General features: G+C 52.9%; 1 protein-coding gene across 1 annotated transcript in view; it reads left to right on the top strand.

Annotated features, from left to right (window-relative positions):
- Positions 1-18180, top strand: part of ATP2A1 (ATPase sarcoplasmic/endoplasmic reticulum Ca2+ transporting 1) — a 29939-nt gene that overhangs the window by 1088 nt on the left and 10671 nt on the right. The window contains exons 2-12 of the mRNA XM_017864422.1: positions 134-151; positions 540-622; positions 1938-2042; positions 3501-3639; positions 5607-5687; positions 8511-8596; positions 8748-9045; positions 10211-10377; positions 16169-16257; positions 16517-16619; positions 16834-16965. Coding sequence (XP_017719911.1) covers positions 134-151; positions 540-622; positions 1938-2042; positions 3501-3639; positions 5607-5687; positions 8511-8596; positions 8748-9045; positions 10211-10377; positions 16169-16257; positions 16517-16619; positions 16834-16965 — 1301 coding nt within the window. The remainder of the gene's footprint in view (positions 1-133; positions 152-539; positions 623-1937; positions 2043-3500; positions 3640-5606; positions 5688-8510; positions 8597-8747; positions 9046-10210; positions 10378-16168; positions 16258-16516; positions 16620-16833; positions 16966-18180) is intronic.

The raw sequence follows: 18180 nt of genomic DNA, 5'->3' as shown, positions 1-18180 counted from the left end.
AGGTTTTAATGGGATGACCTTGATGAACCTCAAGGTGGCCTGATTCTCTTACCTTAGTCACAAAGTCTTGGGTGTGGGGGGCATGAGGGTGTACCCCAAATGAATCTGTCTTTTTCTTCTTTTTCCTGGGTAGAGCTCCCTGCTGAGGAAGGTAAGTTACTGAAATCCCTGGACTCTCATAGATGACCACCCCTCTCCCCCGCCCCGTCCCACTCCCTCCTCCCTGCCTTTTCTTTAGATTTCTTGAGCAAATACCCCTTCCCAAAAGGCAAATCTCCCTCCCTAAAGGTTAGAAGCCTGTCCAGGGCAGAAGTCTCCCAGGCACTTTCTCCTTGAAGCATCCAACCCTTGAACTGCTCCCCACTTTGCGGAGTCTGTTTCTGGACTCCAGGCGAGATTCTCAGCCCTTCTCTGGGCACCAAGCTGCCTGCTCACCACCCTAGAGCCTCTTCACTGCAGGCTGGAGTCCAGGGCGCTCCATCCCAGACCTTCACCCCCTAGACCTTAACCCGGGGCCCTCCCCTTGCCTCCTCCCCCAGGGAAGACCCTGTGGGAGCTGGTGATAGAGCAGTTTGAAGACCTCCTGGTGCGGATCCTCCTCCTGGCCGCATGCATTTCCTTCGTAAGTGTGGGAGGGTCTCTGGGGCTGGCTGGGGTGTGAGGCTGGGATCGGGTGAATGCGGGGTTCGCAGTCACTGGATCCTCCCGTCCGAGCCCCGAGCATCCAATTCTACAGACGGGGCGGGCTCGGGGGCAGCAGCGGGTGTGATTCGCTTCCTCCTCTCTCCTCCCCCGCACCCCACAGGCAGGTTTTATTTTAAGCTTTAAGGGTGTTCTCAGCCAAAACACCGAAGCTAAGCCACCCTCGCGGCTTCAAGAGCTTGGAGGGCTCGGGTTACCCCCCGAGTCCCGGGCTCCGGGTCCCGCAGCAATGCCGGCTGCAGCTCGCGGGCCACTGCCACTCCCGGCATGCCCCGGGAGGGCGGCCGTTCCACCAATCCCCGCGCCCGCCGGCGCCCCTTCCCTGCCCTCCCCGGCCGCCTGACGCTGATTGGTCGAGAGGAGGACTCGCTCCTAGTGGCGGGAAAGCGCGGCGGTGCGAGGATGACTCCAAGGAGCCCGGCGCCCAGTGAAGGAGGGCACTGGCATCCCTCGCCTCACCCGCCCAGCCTGGCCCTAGCCCTTCCCCGCGCTTCCTAGGCACCCCCCACCGCCGCGGGCATCCCCAGGGCCCTGCCTCCTCTCCCGCCCTGGGGGCTACTTCCCATCCCGCAGTCCATCTGCGTATCGCGGGTTCTTCTGCAGCATGAGTCTTGCTGGGGCCTCTGGAGGCAACGAAAGCTTGCCTGTACCTTGGTTTCCGAACGCAGGCCCCGTCGCGTTAAGCACAAGCTGGCAGGGCCTCTCCTCTCCCTTCTCAGATTTGCTCCTTGACATTTGCCTGCTGCCTGGCGGTGGCAACAGCTGGGGCGGGGCGCGCGCAGGAGGCCCCGTAACCCTATCCCCGCTCTGGCTCCCTCGTGAAACCGGAGCTTCCCTGCCTTGGCCGAGGGGAGGGCTGCGGGGTCAGACGGCCTGCGAGGACCACAGGGTTTTTCCTCTCGGGTTTTGGCTCCCGTGGGATGGATGTGGCTGTGCAGGGAGTTGGACCGAGCTTCGCTTCTAAGCCAGCAGCTTGGTCAGGGAAACCTGAAAGCATTCCCAGCTAATCCCCCTAGTGGTGCAAGTCTGTGCGCGCCCATCCCGCTGAGTAAGGCGGTGGCAGGGCCTGCAGTGGGTGGACAGACCCTCAGACGAATGTGAGGCCACAGCGCCCCCACGATACCCGGTCCCCCTGCTGGCTTCTGCGCAATTCTCCCCTCTGCAGTGGGCCACTTCCTTTCTCCACCCCTTTCGGTGCCTCATTACCTGTCATTCTCCTTTCCCCTGCTCTCCAGGTGCTGGCCTGGTTTGAGGAAGGTGAAGAGACCATCACTGCCTTTGTTGAACCTTTTGTCATCCTCTTGATCCTCATTGCCAATGCCATCGTGGGGGTTTGGCAGGTTAGCTTTGACCCTTCCTCACCCCTTCATGTCCCAACACTGAAGGAGAGGCCAACCCTCCCTCCAGTCTCCTCCTCCTCCATCACCTCCCCCATACTTGCCTCTTCCTGTGGTCCTATCCCCTGGTCTGGAATGGGATGGAGTGTGGGGAAGAGGTGGGAGACTGTGACCCACTGTCACTTCCTGGCTGTGTGACCCTGAGCAAGTTCCTTCATCCCTCTGAGCCTCAGTTTCTTCATCCATAAAATGGGGCTAGCAATCCAGTGTGAAATCGACTAAGATGATGGATGTACCTGGCACACAGTAAGAATTCAATAGACGCTAGCTTGATTTCCTTCTTCCTCTGACCTGACCACCCTCTCATGTCCTGTCCTCTGCTTCCTGGTTTTTGTTGTTGTTTTGTTTTGTTTTAGGTCGTTTCCAAAGTGAAAACCCAAATGCTACCTTGCTTTGGTTCTAAGAAATGTCAGGCTATAAGCCATTTTTTGGTGCTCACTGGTTTCTGAACACTGAGGATAGAAATAGCCACTTTCTCACTTTGGGAGGCCGAGGCAGGCGGATCACTTGAGGTCGGGAGTTCAAGAGTAGCCTGGCCAACATGGTAAAACCCCATCTCTACTAAAAATACAAAAAATTGGCTGGGCATGGTGGCGGATTCCTGTAATCCCAGCTACTCAGAAGGCTGAGGCAGGAGAATCACTTGAACGGGGAGGTGGAGGTTGCAGTGAGCCAAGATTGTGCCATTGCATTGCACTCCAGCATGGGCAACAGAGTGAGACCTTGTCTCAAAAAAAAAAAAAAAAAAGAAAGTAAAAAAAGAAATAGCACTTTCTCTTTGCCCCAGTGTTACAGGTACAGCAGAGCCACTGTGTCTGTGGTGCTGGCAGGTCTAGGACAACATCTGCAGGGCAGCCTCTGATTTTCTTTGATTTTTTATTTAGATTTTTCTTTTTGAGACAGGGTCTTGTTATGTCACCCAGGCTGGAGTGCAGTGGTGTGATCTCAGCTCACAGCAACCTCTGCCTCCCGGGTTCTAGTGATTCTCCTGCCTCGGCCTCCCAAGTAGCTGGGATTACAGGCACGTGCCACTACGCCAGGCTTTGTTTTTTGTTTGTTTGCTTGTTTGTTTTGTTTTGTTGTACTTTTGGTAGAGATGGGGTTTTACCATGTTGTCCAGGCTGGTCTTGAACTCCTGACCTCAAGTGATCCACCTGCCTCGGTCTCCCAGAGTGCTGGGATTACAGGCGCGAGTCACCGCGCCCAGCCTGATTTTCTTTGATTCTTCTTTGTTCTCTCCCCAAAACCCTCTCACCTGTTTTCAGCTGTAGGTGACAGTTTCCTCAACACACACACACCCCTGCCCGTGTGGGGTTTTGTTGCCTCCCCTGTGCCAGAAGCCACAACTCCATAACCCTGCCTCCTGTACATAACCGTGCCTCCTCCACCCTGTCTCCTCAGGAGCGGAACGCAGAGAATGCCATAGAGGCCCTGAAGGAGTATGAGCCAGAGATGGGGAAGGTCTACCGGGCTGACCGCAAGGCAGTGCAAAGGATCAAGGCTCGGGACATCGTCCCCGGGGACATCGTGGAGGTGGCTGGTGAGTGACAGGGACGGCTGGTCCAGGATGCGAAGCTTTGGGACCGAGGCCTAGGAGACGCTGGGGGCTGGTCAGGCTCAGATCCCGGTGTCCAGGAGGATGGCGGAGTCTGCTTCTCTTTCCGACTCCTCAGAAGGTCATCCCAGGCCACTCCGGCCACGGCCCCCCTTCACCAGCAGAGTCTCAGCAGGAACAGCCAGTCCTGTCCCTGAGGCTGCAGGCAGACCCCCTGCTCTCCATCCTCTCACCCTGCACTAGCACTTGCAGGCAACAGGTGGAACCCCATCCCTGCCAACGGCCCCGTCTCCACCCCCTCCCGGGGCCTGGCTTCCCCCTCCTTCCACCCACCCCAAGCTTGGTCAGCTTTCAGTCTTGACCTCTCCGTGCCCTTGAGGCCTCTCAAAGGGGAAGGAGTGAGGGCAGAAGGGAGGAGGGAGGCCGAAGACTCGAGCCCCCGGCCATGTAAGGGAAACTCAGGCCCTGCACGGAGCACGGGACTGGGGAGGAGGGAGCTCAAGGAGGGCCCCGCCCGAGGCAAGGGACACTTAATGCCTGGCCAGGGAGGGGTGGGGGCTGGGTGGCTAAGATTACTGGGATTCTGCCCCCTTCAGCGGTTTTTATATTTGCCCTGAGCAGGCCTTCCCGAAGCTCCAGGCCCCTGCCAGGGGGAATGGCTCTTCTGAGGCCTCCTTCCCTGTAGCAGACACCCAAGTCACTACCCCAGGGAGCCTGGGGAGAGGGAGTGAGGGCAGGCCGAAGACCCCAGCGCCCCATTACCGCCGTGACAGCGTGGAGTCAGCGCCATGAATGTCTATAAATATCACACGGGCTTGGGTGACAGGGCGTCCCGCCTGACTCCATCCCGACCTCCCTCCTCCCTCCTGGGTCCATTTCCTCTGGCACAGGAGGGGGCCTTAGAAACAGAGGGAAAGGAAAGCGATTGGATCCTGTCCCCAGTACCATCCGTGGGACCAGTGTGGACTTAGGCAGCGGCCCTGGGAGGTTCTTAGGCTCCTCCTAAGGTCTCTGAGTCTGGCTGGGCATCCACCTCTCTAGCTGCCCCCAAGGTGGTTTCCATGTGCCTGCCAACCCACCTGTGCATCTCCCTGGCCTCACCTCCACCCATTCACTCTCCAGCCTGTGCTGCCCGCCCCGCTCCTCCACACCTATTTCCTGCTCATGCCCCGCTTCTCTCTCACCCCATCCGTCCTGTCTTGTCCATGTTCCCAGCTTACTCTCCCCAGCTCCTCACCTCCCTGCCTCCCTGAGATGCTCAGACAGAGCTGTCAGGTTCCTGATATGTGGTCCCCTCCATGACCACCCTACGCCCCCTGCTGCCTTAAGTCCTGTCCACTCATACCTTCCGCTCACTCCTCTCCTGCCTTGCCCTCCACTGTTCTCTTGGTTGCCCTCGATTATCTCAATTTCCATATTTTCCCATTTCTCCCTGCCTTTCCTGGCTGTCCACTTCATTCCCTCACCCCAATACCCCTTCTCTCTAACACACCCTGTTTTCCCTGAGTTCTTTCCTTGCCTTTCCTCTTTGCCTTTCTCACTCCTGTCTCCCATTCTCAATTCTAGCTTCTTGTCCTACAGCTGGACTGTCCTTAATTTCTCCTCCAGTCATTCAGTGGGCATTTATTTAGCATGTATTATGTGCTGAGCAGTATGCCTGCCCATCCCTTCTCAGGGCTCACAGCGAGTGGGAAGAGATGTGGGAATTCAAGACCAACCTGAGAACAGAATGAGACTCTAGCTCGCCAGACACAGGGGCAGAGGGATGGGTGTCACGATGGGTGGTTGCCAGCTTCAGGAGCTCATGCCAAGGGCCTGATGCAAGCCCTGGGAGCCTCCCTGAGACCTGAAGGATGGATGAGGAGAATGAGTCAGACACAGATTGGGTTTTTCTTAGGAAGGAAGAAAATTCCATTCCCAAGTGACCTCCCTCTTCCCTACTCTCTCCACAGTGGGAGACAAAGTCCCTGCAGACATCCGAATCCTCGCCATCAAATCCACCACCCTGCGGGTTGACCAGTCCATCCTGACAGGTCTGCTGGCCTGGGTGGGAAGATGCATGGGGGTGGGATGTGGGGAGGAAGAGACAACAAGGGGGAGGTGAGTGGAAAGACAGAGAACCCTCACTGTCTGAGCAACAGAGAGAAACCCTGTCTCTACAAAAAAATTTTAAACATTAGCTGGGCATGTTGTTGAGGGCCTATAGTCCTGACTACTCAGGATGCTGAGGCGGGAGGATCACCTGGGTACAGGAGGTCAAGGCTGCAGTGAGCTGTGATCACACCACTGCATTCCTTCCTGGGCAACCCTGTCTCTATCAAAATACAAACAAAAGGCTGGGCGAGGTGGCTCATGCCTGTAATCCCAGCACTTTGGGAAGCCAAGGTGGGTGGATCACCTGAGGTCAGGAGTTAGAGACCAGCCTGGCCGACATGGTGAAACCCTGTCTCTACCAAAAAATACAAAAATTAGCCAGGCATGGTGGCAGGCACCTGTAGTCCCAGCTACTCAGGAGGCTGACGCAGTAGAATCGCATGAACCCAGGAGCTGAGGCTGCAGTGAGCCAAGATCATGTCACTGCACTCCAGCCTGGGCAACAAGAGCAAGACCCCATCTCAAAAACCCCAGCACTGGGGCCTCCCTCTGGCTCACTAGCAGTGGCTGTGGCAGTGGCAGCACTGTTTGACGTTTTCTTTTTTATTTTTTGAGATGGAATCTTGCTCTGTCACCCAGGCTGGAGGGCAGTGGCGCAGTTTTGGCTCACTGCAACCTCTGCCTCCCGGGTTCAAGCAATTCCCTGCCTCAGCCTCTGGAGTAGCTGGGATTACAAGCGTCCACCATCACACTCGGCTAATTTTTGTATTTTTAGTAGAGACAGGGTTTAACCATCTTGGCCAGGCTGGTCTTGAACTCCTGACCTCGTGATCTACCTGCCTCAGCCTCCCAAAGTGCTGGGATTACAGGTGTGAGCCACCCACTGCGCCCAGCCTGCTTGACGTTTCCATTCTGTCCCAAGCCTGAAATGGGACGGGTAGTGGGAGAAGGCTGGACGCTGTTGCCCACTCTCTAGATAGCCGCAAGCCCACCCCTTCCACCTGGACATAAGGCCACACACACCTCGAGAACTGTCCTGTCTCCTTCAGCCTCCTCAAAAATCCTCCAGGGAGGAGCCATGAGATTCTAGGACAAGATAGGGGGTTCAGATACACTGAAAACCATGGCTGCTAGGCCGGGCGTGGTGGCTCATACCTGTAATCCCAGTGCTTTGGGGGGCTGAGGCAGGAGAATTACTTGAGGTCAGGAGTTTGAGACCAGCCTGGGCAACACAGCGAGACCCCATCTCTATAAAAAAATTTTTAAAAATTAGCTGGGTGGGTGATGTGCACCTGTAGTCCCAGCTACTTGGGAGGCTGAGGTGGGAGGATTGCCTAAGCCCAGAAGCTTGAGGCCACAGTGAGCTATGATTACCACAGGAGTCCAGCATGGACAACAGAGCAAGACCCCATCTCTATAAATTTTTTTCTTTAATTAGTTAGGCATTGTACTGCACACCTGTAGTCCCAGTTGTTTGGGAGGCTGGGGTGGGAGGATCACTTGAGCCCAAGAGTTTGAGGTTATAGTGAGTTATGATCACACCACTGCATTCTAGCCTGGGCAACAGAGCAAGACCCTGTCTCTATAAAACCACCATAGCTGCTTCTGCTTCTGCACTGGCAGGGAGAAGCGAAGAAGAGACAGAAAACATTCCCCATGGTCCCAGGGGTCAAGGGCTAGGCTGGCCCAGGCTTGCTGCTGAGCCCTTGCTCTTAGGGTGAGGGAGGCATGGTTCTAAGGGTGGGTCCCCCTTCTTCCCAGAAACATGCTTGACAGTTGAAAGTGTGGTTCCAAATATGTCCACTTATTTGATTTTTACCCAAGATACTGTTTTGCAGTGTACATGTCCTTGTCCCCATTTTACAGAGGAGCACATGGAAGTTAGGTGATCAAAGTCACACAGCTTGTTAGTGGTCAAGCTGGGCTCGGGTCAAGGTCTTTTTAAGAGCAGTGGACTTCTGGCCGGGCACGGTGACCTGTAATCCCAGCGCTTTGGGAGGCTGAGGTGGGCAGATCACTTGAGGTCAGGAGTTCGAGACCAGCCTGGCCAACATGGTGAGAGCCCGTCTCTACTAAAAATACAAAAAAAATCAGGCAAGTGTGATGGCATGTGCAATCCCAGCTACCTGGGAGGCTGAGGCAGGAGAATTGCCTGAACCTGGGAGGCAGAGGTTACAGTGAGCTGAGATTTTATTTTATTTTATTTTATTTTATTTATTTATTTTTTTTTGAGACGGAGTCCCGCTCTGTCGCCCAGGCTGGAGTGCAGTGGCTGGATCTCAGCTCACTGCAAGCTCCGCCTCCCGGGTTTACGCCATTCTCCTGCCTCAGCCTCCCAAGTAGCTGGGACTACAGGCGCCCGCCACCTCGCCCGGCTAGTTTTTTTGTATTTTAGTAGAGACGGGGTTTCACCGGGTTAGCCAGGATGGTCTCGATCTCCTGACCTCGTGATCCGCCCGTCTCGGCCTCCCAAAGTGCTGGGATTACAGGCTTGAGCCACCGCGCCCAGCCTATGAGCTGAGATCTTGACACTGCACTCCAGCCTAGGTGACAAAATCGAAACTCTGTCTCAAAAAAAAAAAAAAAAAAGGAGCAATGGATTTCCTAGCTGCCTTCAGTGGCTTCTTCTAGAGTCCAGACATCCCCCAGGATGGCTACTTGGTCCTTACCAGGAGCTGTCCTGCTGAGCAGGGAGTTAGGCGCAGGAAGCCTGGGAGAAGGACATGATGTCATCCGAAAACCCCTTGGCCCCTTCTCCACAGGCGAGTCTGTATCTGTCATCAAGCACACGGAGCCCGTTCCTGACCCCCGAGCTGTCAACCAGGACAAGAAGAACATGCTTTTCTCGGTGAGCAATCTGGGACCAGCTGTCACACGCTTAGTCAAGCCAGGTGCCCGGGTTGGAGAGAAACATGGCAGTGTGAGAAGAGATGGCGTGGGGGGATGCGGCATGAAGGTCACCTCTTGCCTGATTCCCTGCCTCCTCTTTCCCTTCCCAGGGCACCAACATTGCAGCTGGCAAGGCCTTGGGCATTGTGGCCACCACCGGTGTGAGCACTGAGATTGGGAAAATCCGAGACCAAATGGCTGCCACAGAACAGGACAAGACCCCTTTGCAGCAGAAGCTGGATGAGTTTGGGGAGCAGCTCTCCAAGGTCATCTCCCTCATCTGTGTGGCTGTCTGGCTCATCAACATTGGCCACTTCAATGACCCTGTCCATGGGGGCTCCTGGATCCGCGGGGCCATCTACTACTTTAAGATTGCCGTGGCCTTGGCTGTGGCTGCCATCCCCGAAGGTACGAAAGCCTTTCTTTTCTCCTCCCATTTGCAATCCCATCTGCAAAGACTCCTTTCCTTTCTTTCTTTCTTTCTTTTATTTTTTTCTTTTTTGTTTTTTGAGACGGAGTCTTGCTCTGTCGCCTAGGCTGGAGTGCAGTGGCGCCGTCTCGGCTCACTGTAAGCTCCGCCTCCCAGGTTCACACCATTCTCCGGCCTCAGCCTCCCCAGCAGCTGGGACTACAGGCGCACGCCACCATGCCTGGCTAATTTTTTTGTGTTTTTAGTAGAGACGGGTTCCACTGTGTTAGCCAGGATGGTCTCAATCTCCTGACCTCGTGATCTGCCCACCTCGGCCTCCCAAAGTGCTGGGATTACAGGCGTGAGCCATTGTGCCCGGCCTTTTTTTTCTTTCTTTCTTTTTTTTTTTGAGATCGAGTCTCTCTCTGTCACCCAGGCTGGAGTGCAGTGGCACAATCTCGGCTCAGTGCAACCTCTTCCTCCTGGGTTCAAGTGATTCTCCTGCCTCTGCCTCCCAAGTAGCTGGGATTACAGGTGCACGCCACCATGCCTGGCTAATTTTTGTGTTTTCAGTAGAGACGGGGTTTCACCATGTTGGCCAGGCTGGTCTCAAACTCTGGGCTCAAGCAATCCACCCGCCTCAGCCTCCCAAAGTGCTGGGGTTACAGGCATGAGCCACCACGCCTGGCCCCAAAGACCCCTTTTCCAAGTAAGGTAACATTTACAGGCTCCAGGGATTAGGATCTGGTATCTTTAGGGACCATTATTGTTTGTTTGTTTGTTTGTTTGTTTGTTTGTTTAATAGAGACAGGGTCTCACTCTTGTTGCCCAGGCTGGAGCATGGTAGCACAATCATAACTCACTGTAATCTCAAACTCCTGGATTCAAACAATCCTCTTGTTCCAGCCTCCCAAGTAGCTGGTACCACAGGCAATCACCACCATGCCCAGCTAATTTTTAAATATTATCAGAGGAGTCTCGCTGTGTTGCCCAGGTTGGTCTCAAACTCCTGGCCTCAAGCGATCCTCCCGCCTCAGCCTCCCAAAGTGCTAGGATTACAGGTGTGCACCAACGTGCCCAGCTGGGGGCTACTATTTAGCAGACTATAGACCATACCCTCCCTCCCCTTGCAGGTTCCCTCACGCCCTCCCTCCCTCCCCACAGGTCTTCCTGCAGTCATCACCACCTGCCTGGCCCTGGGTACCCGCCGGATGGCAAAGAAGAATGCCATTGTAAGGAGCTTGCCCTCCGTAGAGACCCTGGGCTGCACCTCTGTCATCTGTTCCGACAAGACAGGCACCCTCACCACCAACCAGATGTCTGTCTGCAAGGTCAGGAGCAATGTGGGCAGCGCACTCAGTCAGAAGGCTGCCTGTGGGGGTAAAATGGGCCCTCCAAAGATAGATGTCTCCCTTCATCACTGCTGGCTTCTCATCTGGGCTTGCAAAATGCTCAAAGGGCAGTAGAACACCATCCTGTCTGCCATGAAGGGGATCAGAGAGGACCCTTGTGTCCCAGCCAGACAGCTCACTCCGACCACCATCCATGCACCAGGCACTACCACACATTGTCTCTCATCCCCCACAATAGCCCATTCAGAGGACTGTCTCATTAACTTCATTTTTTTTTTTTTTTTTTTTTTGAGAAGGAATCTTGCTCTGTCGCCCAGGCTGGAGTGCAGTGGCCGGATCTCAGCTCACTGCAAGCTCCGTCTCCCGGGTTTACGCCATTCTCCTGCCTCAGCCTCCCGAGTAGCTGGGACTACAGGCGCCCACCATCTCGCCCGGCTAGTTTTTTGTATTTTTTAGTAGAGACGGGGTTTCACCGTGTTAGCCAGGATGGTCTCGATCTCCTGACCTCGTGATCCGCCCGTCTCGGCCTCCCAAAGTGCTGGGATTACAGGCTTGAGCCACCGCGCCCGGCCCGGCCCATTTTTTTTAATTAAAAAAAATTATTATGATTTTGAGGCAGGGTCTCACTCTGTCACCCAGGCTGGAGTGCAGTGGTGTGATCTTGGCTCACTGCAACCTCTGCCTCCTGGGTTCAAGCGATTCACCTGCCTCAGCCTCCCTAGTAGCTGGGACTACAGGTGTCTGCCACCATGCCTGGCTAATTTTTTTGCATTTTCAATAGAGACAGGGTTCGCCATGTTGGCCAGGCTGGTCCTGAACTCCTGGCCTCAAGTGTTGTGCCCCCTTTGGCTTCCTAAAGTACTGGGATTATAGGTGTGAGCCACAGCACCCAACCTAACTTCCTTTTTTTAGAAGAAGAAAAAGGCTCAGAGATTACATGACTTCCCCCAAGATGGACAGTTAATAAGTTACAGAGTTGAGTTTCAAACTCAAGTCTGTGTGGCCCCAAAGCTTCTGCCTGTGAAGTGGATGGCCCTCCTGAATGGTCACTCATGACAGGGCCCGCCCAGCCTGCCAACACTGACCGTGAACAGCATTTCCTAAAGTGGGGCTCTTAATCTTTTCTGTGCCTCACACCCCTTTGCAGTTGAGCTCTTCTCAGGATGATATTTCAAATGCATACTAATAAAACAGGCCAGGTGCAATGGCTCACGCCTGTAATCCCAACACTTTGGGAGGCCAAAGTGGGCAGATCATGAGGTCAGGAGTTCGAGATGAGCCTGGCCAACATGGTGAAACCCCATCTCTACTAAAAATACAAAAAGTAGCTGGGCATGGTGGTGTGTGCCTGTAATCCCAGCTACTGGCGAGGCTGAGGCAGGAAAATCGCTTGAACCCAGGAGGCAGAGATTGCAGTGAGCCGAGATTGCTCCACTGCACTCCAGCCTGGGTGACAGAGTAAGACTCTGTCTTAAATAATAAAATGAAATGAAAAGAAGTAAAATAAAATGAAATAAAATAAAACAGGCCGGGGGTGGTGGCTCAGGCCTGTAATCTCTCTGGGAGGCCAAGGTGGGAGGATGGGGATCACTTGAGCCTAGGAGTTCGAGACCAGCCTAAGCAACATAGTAAGAGTCCATCTCTACCAAAAAAAAAAAAAAAAAAAAGCCCGATGTGGTGGTGCGCACTTGTAGTCCTAGCTACTCAGGTGGCTGAGGCAGGAGAATCACTTGAACCCAGAGGACTGCTTGAGCCAGGAGGTCAAAGCTACAGTGAGCAGTGATCACACGACTGTACTCCAGCCTGCACGACAGCGTGAGACCCTCACACACACAAAAAATGAAATAAAATAGGGCCAGGTATGGTGGCTCATGCCTGTAATCCTAGCACTTAGGGAGGCTGAGGCAGAAGGATTGTTTGAGCCCAGGAATTTTAGACTAGCTTGGGCAACACAGTGAGACCACATCTTCTTAAAGATAAAATAGAAAATTAAAAAATAAATAAAACAGAATTCTGGTTTTTTTTTTTTTTTTTTTTTTTTTTTTTTTGATGAAGTCTCACTCGTTACCGGCAGGCGGAGTGCAGTTGCACAATCTCAGCTCACGCAAACTCCACCTCCCCAGCAAGCAATCTCCTTCCTCAGCCTCCCAAGACTGGACTATAGCACACTCCAACCACGCCAAGCTAATTTTTGTATTTCAGTAAGAACTGTTTCGCCATGTGACCAGCTGGTCTCTAACTCCTGACCTTCAAGTGATCGCTCCCCTCGGCCCTCCCAAAGTCGGTTAAGGATAGCCACCTGGCTCTGGCCAGATTCTATTTTAAAAATACTAGGAGGCAGGGCACTGACTCACGGCCTGTAATCCCACCTTGGAAGGCAGAGCCGGCGAACACAAACAGATACGAAAATCCTGGGCTAACACGATGAAAACCCCGTCTCACTAAAATACAAACAATTAGCGGCCATGGTGGCGGGTGCCTGTAGTCCCCAGCACTCGGGAGCTGATGGCAGGAAAACGGCGTGAACCTTGGGAGTGGAGCTTGCAGTGAGCCGAGATTGTCCACCACACTCCAGCCTGGCGACAGAGCAAGACTCCATTCTAAAAAAAACTAAAATAAAATACATAGAAGCCAGGCAACGTGGCTTCACTCCTTTAATCCCAAGCACTTTGGGAGCCAAGGTACGTGGGATCACCTGAGGTCAGAATTTTCGAGGAAGCTTCCAACATGCAAAACCCCGTCTCTACTAAAAAACAAAATCTAGCTGGTGTGTTGGCGGATGCTTGGTACTCCAGCACTAAAGGAGGCTGAGGCAGGAAATCGCTTGAACCCAGGAGGGGAGGTTACAGGAGCTGAGATCGCGCCATTGCACCCCAGCCTGCAACAAAACAACAAACTCCATCTTAAAAAAAATTAAAAAGACCATGCACAGTATCACGCCTTGTAATCCCAGCACTTTGAGGCCGAGGTGAGCAGACACCTGAGGTCAGAGTTCGAGACTAGCTACTGACCAACAATGGAGAAACCTTGTCTCTACTAAAATACAATAATAGCTGGGCGTGGTGCGCCACATGCCTGTAGTCCCAGCTACTGGAGGCTGAGCAGGAGAATCACTTGAACCTGGGAAGGTCGGAGGCGGTGAGCAGACGTGCCATTGCACTCCACCAGGCAACAAGAGCAAAACTCTGTCTCAAAAAAAAAAAAAAAAAAAAGGAACGTAACCAGATGCGGTGGCTCACACCTGTAATCCTAGCACTTTGGGAGGCCAAGGCGGACAGATTACCTGAGGTCAGTTTGGTCAACATGGTGAAACCCCATCTCTACTAAAAATACAAAAAATTAGCCGGGCATGGTGGTAGGCACCTGTAATCCCAGCTACTTGGGAGGCTGAGGCAGGAGAATTGCTTGAACCCAGGAGGCAGAGGTTGCGGTGAGCTGAGATTGCACCACTGCACTCCAGCCTAGGTAACAGAGAGAGACTTTGTCTCAAATAATAATAATAAAAAAAAAAATGAAAATAACAAAGTAAAAAATATAAAAATACGTATGAAAAATACATAGGGTTACAGAGGAAACCAATGATTGTGAAATATAGTTCTATCAAAATATTTTAAAAACAACTTTGTAATTTGGCAACATACATGCTTCTTTATTAAGGCATTAAATAGGGAGTTCTTGCAGTGGGTCTAAGCACTATCATAGTGTTGAAGCAGTGGTGAGCATAAATTATGCTATTTTGAGAGATCTGCAACAGCGGTAATGTGATAGGAGGAAAGTATCTGTGATTAAATTGGTGACAGTCACAGGTTTTGCTAATACTAATGTGGTCTGTTGACAACATGCATAACTGGAAGGAAATGTCAAATGTCAGCTTGAGAACAAGAAAAGCTGTCATTTTTTTCTTGGCTGTCTCAGTTCTTGGGCTCCTTGAGGGGTCTTCCACTGACCTCAGGCCAAGAACCCCTGCCCTACACAGAGTTTTGTGGAAGACTACACCCATGAACTAGAAATTGCTGTTCTGAGAAGCGAGGGCTGTGTGGTCAGATCAGGGCGAGAAAGGCTGTAACCTTGGCTCCTGGGAGAGACCCACAACACCTGCTGGTATTTGAAAGCCTTAGAGGAGGCTGACTGTGTAAAGATGACGGATTCTGCTTTGTTTAACCCAGAGGTTCCCAAGTTTTTTTCTGACCACAGGTTTTTGTCTTGGAACGCATCTTAACAATCTCCCTTCTCGGGAATGAAAAGCCCAGTCTCTGTTGCGTTTGCCCAGGGTTCAGGGTAGGCCACTCCTCCTGGGCACTGCGTTCTCCACATCCCTCTAATGCACAGGCCACAAAGCCAGACCACAGACTTGTGTGACTTGGCTCCTGTCGTGTTTCATAAAAATGAATGAATTCTCACGCCTGTAATCCCAGCACTTTGGGAGGCCAAGGTGAGTGGATCACCTGAGGTCAGGAGTTCAGGACCAGCCTGGCCAACATGGCGAAATTCTGTCTCTACTAAAAATACAAAATTAACTGGGTGTGGTGGTGCATGCCTGTACTCCCAGCTACTCTGGAGGCTGAGGCAGGAGAATCACTTGAACCCGGGAGGCAGTGGTTGCAGTGAGCCGAGATTGCACTAGCCTGGTCAACAAGAGTGAAACTGCATCTCAAAAAAAAAAAAAGAATTGCCCATATTTTTGAAAGTCAGGAGGCTGGGCATGCCTGTACTCCCAGCATCATGGTGGGTACCTGTACTCCCAGCACTTTGGGAGGCCAAGGCAGGAAGATCACTTGAGCCCAGGAGTTCAAAACCAGCCTGGGCAACATAGTGAGACCAAATTTCTACCAAAAAAAAAAAAAAAGAGAGAGAGAGCGAGAGAGACAGGCATGGTGGCATGTGCCTGTGGCCCCAACTACTTGGGTAGACTGAGGTGGGAGGATCACTTGAGCCTGGGAGGTTGAGGCTGCAATGAGCTATGATCACACCACTGTATTCTAGCCTGGGCAACAGAGCAAGAACCTGTCTCAAAAAAAAAAAAAAAAAAGGAAGAAAAAGTCAAGAGATTTCATAGGAAGATAACCTGAATTTCTAGCTCTTCCTGCAAAACTGGAAGATCTGGCCACATGCAGCTGGAGCTATAGATGGTCCAGGTGCCAACAGGTCGGCTCTTTGCCACAGTCCCCACCATACCTTATTGTGTTCCATCTTATTTTATTAACTGATCTACAGAAGCTCCAGCACAGCCTGCAGTCACTCTTGTTTGTGTGTGTGTGTTTTATTTTTATTTTTTTATTTTTTTTTGAGAGTTTGGCTCTTGTTGCCAGGCTGGAGTACAATGGCATGATCCCGGCTCACCGTAACCTCTGCCTCCCAGCTTCAAGCGATTCTCCTGCTTCAGCCTCCGGAGTAGCTGGGATTACAGGCACGTGCCACCACGCCTGGCTAATTTTTGTATTTTTAGTAGAGACAGAGTTTCACCATGTTGGCCAGGATGGTCTTGAACTCCTGCCAGGTGATCCACCCGCCTCAGCCTCCTAAAGTGCTGGGATTACAGGTGTGAGCCACCTCGCCCAGTCTCAGTAACGATTGTTTTAAGGCTGTTGATGGAGAATGATTGCAATAGCTTGGTGGGAAGTGGGTAGGGTATACGGGGGGTGGGGGACAGGGAGGGGTGAGTAGGAGGGTGGGAGGGTAGGTGTTGGCAGCGTAGGCCTCCTTTGATGCAGGCGCCCGCCTCGGGATGGGGAGAGGTGGACATCTGTGTGCCTGCCCTTCTCCCCTGCAGATGTTTATCATTGATAAGGTGGATGGGGACATCTGCCTCCTGAATGAGTTCTCCATCACTGGCTCCACTTACGCTCCAGAGGGAGAGGTGTAAGTCACCTAGGCAACTTCTCCCCAGCTCCTCATGCCCCTCCCCACACCCCCTTTTTCCCTGGGGCCCTCCATGTGGTTTTGCTTTCCTTTCACTCTCCCCTTCCTCCCTGAGCTTGTTCTCTCCTGATATCCAAGTTGGCTCTCCCCACTGTCCTTCCTGACCCTCTGCTGCCTGCTCTTCCTGTGCCCTCTCTGCATCTCATTCCCTGTTCTTCTCCACTGTCTCTGTCCCTTCCTCCTCCGACCCTGCTGCCAGCTTGAAGAATGATAAGCCAGTCCGGCCAGGGCAGTATGACGGGCTGGTGGAGCTGGCCACCATCTGTGCCCTCTGCAATGACTCCTCCTTGGACTTCAACGAGGTAACCTCTCCTTCCCCTTCCAGTTGGCTCAGAGTCTGAGCCTCCTCTGAAGGCCAGGAGGAAAGGGTTGGAGGAAGGGGACCCAGTACACCCAGTCCTCTGCCAGCGTGCAAGGGAGGCAGTGGTTTGCTTCCTTCTTACACTAGGTGGAAGGTGGGTGTGACAGGTGGGAGCCTGGGCCACCAACTTCCTCTTCCTCCTCTGCCCATCTCAGGCCAAAGGTGTCTATGAGAAGGTTGGCGAGGCCACCGAGACAGCACTCACCACCCTGGTGGAGAAGATGAATGTATTCAACACAGATGTGAGAAACCTCTCGAAGGTGGAGAGAGCCAACGCCTGCAACTCGGTGAGCCTGCAGAACCCCTGCCACAGGGCCATCTCCACTCTATGCGGCACAGACCAGAGGAAGGCAGAGGCCCTGGTTGGACTGAGTAGAGCCTAGTGCCTGTGCTGGGACCCCACCTAGGCAGTGGACGGCCCCCCGCAGCTTCTCTGCAGGCTGATGTGGGTGGGACCCATTGTCCCTGGGGCTGCCTGGCAGCTATGCCCTTGATGGATCTATGATCACTTCTGCCTGCTGTGTCCTGAGTTGAAGTGGACAAAGCTGGACACGGAAACTACTAGGGACCCATCCAGGAGCAGCCCCAACTTCATCTGTTATCCCTTTGTTTCTAGAAGCATACTTGTTTTCAGCAGATCATGAGCCCTAACGTAGGATTGAGGAAATGTGGCTGCTGCGCCTACAGGGAAAGCCTTTCCTTGCCCAGATGAACCCGGCCACTTCTGGGACTGTCACTCCCAGTTATTGCTATTGATACTTGCTGAATGTCTCCATTAAGCGCCTCTCTCTGGTGAATTATATTCCCCACATTTCTCTCTTTCTCTCTTTTTTTGTATATGCAAAATGCTCATTGCTACTTTATTTAATATAACAAAAAAGCAGGTGAGACAGAGACTCACGCCTGTAGTTCCAGCGTTCTGGGAGGCTGAGGTGGGAGGATCACTTGAGCCCAGGAGTTCAAGACTGGCCTAGGCAACATAGTGAGACCCCATCTCTACAAACAAACAAACAAACAAACAAAAGGGCCGGGCGCAGTGGCTCACGCTGGTAATCCCAGCACTTTGGGAGGCCGAGGCGGGCGGATCACGAGGTCAGGAGATCGAGACCATCCTGGCTAACATGGTGAAACCCCGTCTCTACTAAAAATACAAAAAATTAGCCGGGCGTGGTGTCAGGTGTCTGCAGTCCCAGCTACTCAGGAGGCTGAGGCAGGAGAATGGCGTGAACCCGGGAGGCGGAGCTTGCAGTGAGCTGAGATCACGACACTGTGCTCTAGCCTGGGCGACAGAGCGAGACTCCGTCTCAAAAAAAAAAAGATAAAGAAAAAAATTAGTTGGGTGTGGTGGTGCAAAACTGTCCTCTGGCTACTAGGAAGGCTAAGGTGCAAGGACTGCTTGAGCCCAGGAGGTCAAGGCTATAGTGAGCAGTGATTGCACCACTGCACTGGAACCTGGGCAACAGAGGAAGACCCGGTCTTTTTTTTTTTTTTTTTTTTTTTTT

The sequence above is a fragment of the Rhinopithecus bieti genome, unplaced genomic scaffold, assembly GCF_001698545.2.
Source record: "Rhinopithecus bieti isolate Rb0 unplaced genomic scaffold, ASM169854v2 scaffold_76167, whole genome shotgun sequence".
Classification (NCBI taxonomy): domain Eukaryota; kingdom Metazoa; phylum Chordata; class Mammalia; order Primates; family Cercopithecidae; genus Rhinopithecus; species Rhinopithecus bieti.
The sequence above is the reverse complement of the archived record's forward strand: the minus strand, read 5'-3'. Positions and strand labels throughout refer to the sequence as shown.